The 5,977-nt window shown below is 35.3% G+C and overlaps 1 protein-coding gene across 1 annotated transcript in view; it reads right to left on the bottom strand.

Moving 5' to 3' along the window:
- Window positions 1–1,040: 1,040 nt before the first annotated feature.
- The window catches only part of LOC125025740 (integrator complex subunit 10-like), a 9,379-nt gene continuing 4,442 nt past the window's right edge, over window positions 1,041–5,977 (bottom strand). The window contains exons 6-13 of the mRNA XM_047613929.1: window positions 5,577–5,707; window positions 5,051–5,166; window positions 4,745–4,920; window positions 3,150–3,458; window positions 2,413–2,624; window positions 1,860–2,105; window positions 1,562–1,752; window positions 1,041–1,296 (exon numbers count right to left, since the gene is read on the bottom strand). Of these exons, the coding sequence (XP_047469885.1) occupies window positions 1,134–1,296; window positions 1,562–1,752; window positions 1,860–2,105; window positions 2,413–2,624; window positions 3,150–3,458; window positions 4,745–4,920; window positions 5,051–5,166; window positions 5,577–5,707 (1,544 nt within the window). The 3' untranslated portion in view covers window positions 1,041–1,133. The remainder of the gene's footprint in view (window positions 1,297–1,561; window positions 1,753–1,859; window positions 2,106–2,412; window positions 2,625–3,149; window positions 3,459–4,744; window positions 4,921–5,050; window positions 5,167–5,576; window positions 5,708–5,977) is intronic.

Below are 5,977 nucleotides of genomic sequence, written 5' to 3'. Positions count from 1 at the left end.
TCAGATAAAAGTCCTGGTCTAAAAGGGATATAAAAGGGGTGTTCTGACTAGTAGAACTGTGCAGTGATTCAATGCAGGATCGCCCAAAATAATTATCATCCTCCAATGAAAGGAATAACTATTTCAGAATGAGTTGAAATATCAGAAGGGAGCTAAATTTAATTTAAAGATGTCTGCTAATGAAAATCTTGGGTAGTCTGACTTCAGATCCTAGGCTTTATAATGCCTTTATAATTAGTGTTTCAGTATCTTTGGGTCTGTGTTTAAATTTTCGTTAGAAAGCATAATTGATCTACAGTGGATGATCCCATCTTATTTAGTAAATGATGAAGGTACCTTTGATAATATCTGTGTAAAGTAGAACAGAAGATCAATGTATTTGTGTAGCTCTGTACATTTGCTACCAATCACATTTGGAGTCTTTGTTTTAAAGTGAATGTTATTGTAAAAAACATTCACTGTTAGTTTTGGCAAAGGATGAATGGAGACAGGCAGGTATCGCAGTTAACCTTAATTTTAGATTATTCAGCAGGAGTATCATCCAGACAAAACTATAAGCTCTGTACAACATAGCTACTCATTATGTATTTGGTTTGTTAATAGCATAGGTGTTTTGACTGTATATAGTCTAGTAAGGATATCTTAAACCTTGCCAATTTACACTAATGGGTATTATGTTTGAATGTACTGTGTTTACTACTCTTCACTACAGACAGGTTAAAAAAGTGCAAATAGCAGCACAGTCAGATGTTATACCAATCTGTACATATAGTCCTATGCTTACTGCACACACATAAACAGGGAAATACTTTCATACTCCATGCCACCAGTGATGACTATACATGTCAAGGTAATTTCATTAAGAGGAAAGGGATATCCTCTTGATGGCTGGTGGAAATGTCAAAAATCATCATGATATATTTAAAAACTGCCAGGCATTAAGAGGATATGCAATTTCACACCAGATTACTGATTCCCACATCATACTGTATTGTAGCCAATCGGGTAACTGAAATAATGGGAACAGAAACAATATCATAGTATCTTGTACTAGTTTTTATTATAAAACTGTCAGTCATTATACTTAAACCACCAGAAATATATAATTTGTAGGTTGATTAATCACTTCACTCTCACATTAAGTTCTGATGTACCAAAGTTCCCTCACAAGTCAAAAAGGTAATGATATTAGCTTCAACAGGTTCTGAGCTTCGGAGCATGAGCTTCTTCATTCCAATCTTGAAGTCATTCTTAAGATCTCTGTCAATGCCACGTGTTGATATTGTTCTTTGTTGTCTGTAAGTAGAATAAAAAACATTCAAAAACAAACTTATAACTTCTCTAAAACCAAAATAGTAAAAGTGAATATTGGCATCAAGGATAAAGCTTTAAAAGGTCTCTATTTGAACAATTTAGGTAAGAAAAATAATGTCCCACTGTTAATGTGACTATATCTTCAATATCAGTTTATAAAAAAAAATCCATCAAATTAAATTCTGTATTTGTAGGTTCATATAGTCACCTTCAACTCAAAATAATACTATAAATCATGAAAACTTACTTATTTGTATGGTTGACAGGAATGATGTCCAACTGCAAACTTCCCCCTTCTTTGGTAGCAAGATACATAAATTCTTCAAGAATGTCAGGTGTAGTGATGTAAGTGTAGAAAAGTGGGTAGGAGAATCCGCCTTGCTTTCTGATGATTTGAAGAACTTCCTCAAATGTGCTTACATATTTTGGCCATTCATACTGTTGAAAATAATGAAATGTGGTTATATATCTCACACAGTATGAAAAAATATCTCTTGCTATGAAAATATGCTGCATTATGATATATACAGAGAAAACTTACTAACCTGTAAAAGGGTGATCAGATGTCCTATACAGAGATCATCACTGTGCCTATCAATAATTATTCTTTGTCTGAGAGCATGTATAAGAAGGGTTGTGGCAAACTGGAGGCACTGAGAGCGAGTCAAAGCCAGGACATGAAGATGACGTCTGTTTGGAGCTGCTGTGATACAGAGGTCTCCTGAGAGGCCTCCTCCACCTACCCAACCTGGTAACTGAGTCACCACTTCAAGCACAGCTTCTGCTGCCCCCTGTGACAAAGCATTACATATATAAATAAGATACATATATAAATATAACAGTATGTAAACAAATATATAAATATATGCACATAGATAAGCACATACTTTCATTTACACATAGTGACATATACAACCTCCAACACACACACACACACACATGTATAATAACCGTGGTTGGCCAAAATTCTTATGTTATGTCATGAATCTGGCTTCTATTATTTTCCATTTTATTATAGACTGCTTTTATTTCTGATTTGCTTTCTCTCCCTCATATTCATACAAAAATATGATATTCAAATTAAATCTCATTACTTACAGAAAGGTTGTTCATGGCATATAAGACAGAAGCTAATTTCAAGTTTGTGCTGATGATGGTAGTTGGCAATTGAGTGCCTCGAAGAGTTAATGTGTGTCTCAGCTCATGTGCTGCTTCTGCCAGTCGACCTTGATAAACCTTGATGTCAACTGTAAACACTCTTAGCCACCACCATCGTTCAGTGCCAAGGCTCTCTAAGAGACGCAAAAATTCTGCAAAGTTTGACTTCTAGTTAATGCCACAGAAATAAAATTGAAATCTTATAATTTCAATATATTGACAAAGTACTCAAGAGACTGTGTCTACAATTATATATCATAATATTATCCAGTTATTCTAGTTTGCCAAACAATCTGAGTAAACTAAATAATTATTGCATTTTAGGATTAACTGAAAAACTATGGTAAATTATGCTTTAGTTAGCTACATACATAGTGTACCTATATCATAGTTGCATCACAAAGGAATGAGAATGCAATGAGAAACTAACTTAAAATGAAGTTTGACAGATCTGACAGTATAGCTTTTTTTCAAAATTCTAAGATAAGAATTATCATCCTTTTCAGAATTCATACTTTCATTTGATAAACAAATTTTTCATTAATCATATACATAAATCTATAAAAACTTTTCATCTTTTCATTCACACCCACAATTTTTTTGGCATTATTTTAAAAGTAAATACAAATGTGTGAATATAGGTGTCTGAAGATGCACATGTGAACCTAGAGACTGACCTGCTCGAAGCTGTTCATAGGAATTCAGTAAATCCCAGCACTTGATAGCTGTGGTGAGGGCCTGTGACAACCCTCCTGCAGAAATCCCTCCAGGAGTGCTTACTGGAAGACCAACTACTGCACCTGCGGCTGGGGCTGGACCAATGGGTGTTGGACGACTTACAGTAATTACAGGAATAGTAGGGTCTTCATCCAAAGATGGGCGAGATCGTTTGGGAGGCATTATTACTGTCTCTTCTCTCTCACATTCTGGATATACAAAAGCTTCAACCAGAGTCATTGGAGGATTACTTGCAGTGCTACCTTCAGCTGAAAAGAAGAAAGAAAATAGAAGTACATTCTCTGCTTGTTGCAATGTAACTTAAAACCAAAGTTTCCTTTTCCTAATGCATTCCTTGCCACTCATACTGAACAGATACCAAAAGAACTTGATCCTGAAACTAGCAAGCATATTGGCTTAAAATCATGGGGTTAAAGAGCACGAAGAATGAGCAAAACCAATAAAAATAACATCTGCATCTATTATCAATTATTATTTCCCAATTTTCTGAGCTGCAGTTTATATCTACATGATCATGAGTAAGGTATCAAGTATGGCTTATTAACTTAATACTGCACTCTAGTATTAACCTAATACTAGTTTCCTGATGCTGTATTCATAGTGAACCAGGCTCCACTGCTAGGGGATTGTGTCAACACCATAGTGTGCGAAGCATGACCGTACATGCCCCCAGAAGGTGGGACCGGTGCAACATGGCACATATGCATATGCCACCTGGAATATAGTCCAGGCATGCCATGGCATCTATGTGTATGCCCCCAGAAAACGGGACTGGCACACCATGGCACATATGCACTTGCCACCCGCAATATAGTCCAGGCATGCCATGGCAATTACGTACATGCCACCTGGTAGCAAAGGGTGATTAATGGCGATTTAATTCTTGATAGATCTAATATGCATAGTTTTGTGTTCACAGCTACTACAAATTTACAACCTTTCATATTATCATTATGCACTTTCTGGTGTACAAAATGTTAAATTCAACCCACTGGCACAAGATACATGCACTATCCACTATTTTTTTTGTTCTACTTATAGATGCTTCACAGATGCTTAGTGATGACAGAGTCAATTGCTAGACCTACTTGATCTTGTCTATTCATCCTATTACCATCATTACTGTTATTATTGTTATCATTATTATTATAAAAAAAACTATAGCAAATAATAACAGTTGTAAGAAAAAACAAAAAACTTTTCTTCCCTAAAATTCACCAACTAGGAAAAATGGGTCAGGAGGCCCAATCATAAACTCCTTGTTGACATCTATGTGTAAACAAAGCTCATAAACAAAACCACAGTGGGCATGCATACATGTTATCCAAGTATTAAAAAGGTTCAGTTAAAAAAGAGTAATTGATAAGAAATACCTTTTATTAACTTTTTAAATTTATTTTCTTTGGTATGTAAGATTAATAAAATAGGATCACAGAAGTTTAATGTTTAACTTTTCTTTAAACTAATTTTTGCAGTACATGGCTGACATTTATTATGCCAAACAAAAACTATGGGTGTAAACACAACAACATACCTTGATTAAAATCAGGGTACAGTCGTTTAGTGTAATCCATTAGTGCATGAAGGAAGACTGTTAGAGTGGTATACAAAACCTCCCGCACATCTTCTCCTCCTTCACCCTTTGGGCCTCCAAGTCTTGCTCCTCCTTCAACCAAGGCCTGAATCCTCTGGAGAATAATCTCCCTGTTGCTGTAAAGTGATTAGAATATCATTGGTTTTAGCAACAGTAGGATATATCAATAAATAGTTGTCAAGTCAGACCAGTTATTGCTGCAAGTGTTCCAGACATTTTCAAAATCAACCAAAAGCTTTCTGGAACCTGATATTCTCAAAGTATGATGCCAAGTCCCATCCCAGATTCCAGCCAATTAACCGAACAACAGAAAACAGCTGCTGCCAAGGATCTTCAATCTTACTATCACTTTCCAGCATACTCTGAAATAGAGTTAAACACATACAATATATGTAACTGAGATCCAGTTATTTAAAAGAAATCCTAATACTAAGTTTTCACATATGCTTGTTGCTAGCATTCTGTGTCATATTTCAATAATAGTCTGTATCCCTTCAATAAAAATGAATGATATACAGGTGGCAATAATATTTAAAATGTATTATCATCCTTCTCTGTTTAACTCACATTACCTGTCTAAACAGTTAAAGCTGTTAAATAAATCCACATCTATTGACCATTTCTAATAACAGAGAATAGTGAGATGCATTATGTATCTTACTGGAAACCTGCCAATAAACTTTTATTACCATTTTGTCTTAGTAACTCTTCTTATCAGTAGACAAACAATATGAGAAAAGAAATCAGTCTAATAAAAGTAGTTCTACCTTACCTGCATCACCTTTGGCGATGTGGTTACATATGCAACATAAAATTCAATAGCTCTAGACAGGAGGCTATGAAGAGTCTTTGGCCGCACTTCCAAACCACGAGTCTCCAACAACCTTGGTAGGAGCTCACACACTGTTGAGTGACAGAATGATTACATTGGTATTACAGTCATAAACATTTAAGATCAGACATCTGCACTCAAAGATTTGGGAATCAACTATGTCTAGAATAATGATATAGGTTTCAATGACTAAACAATAGCCTGCAGCCTCTATTCTTTTACTAAGATTTGCTCTCGCTAATTTCAGTTGTAGTCCTAGCATACTTGGTAATAGTCTTGCTTTTCTCCTGATAGTGCAAAGACTGTAAATTTCATAGACTGCATGATGGAACAGTGATGTT

The sequence above is a fragment of the Penaeus chinensis genome, chromosome 1 (assembly GCF_019202785.1).
Source record: "Penaeus chinensis breed Huanghai No. 1 chromosome 1, ASM1920278v2, whole genome shotgun sequence".
NCBI lineage: Eukaryota > Metazoa > Arthropoda > Malacostraca > Decapoda > Penaeidae > Penaeus > Penaeus chinensis.
The sequence above is the reverse complement of the archived record's forward strand: the minus strand, read 5'-3'. Positions and strand labels throughout refer to the sequence as shown.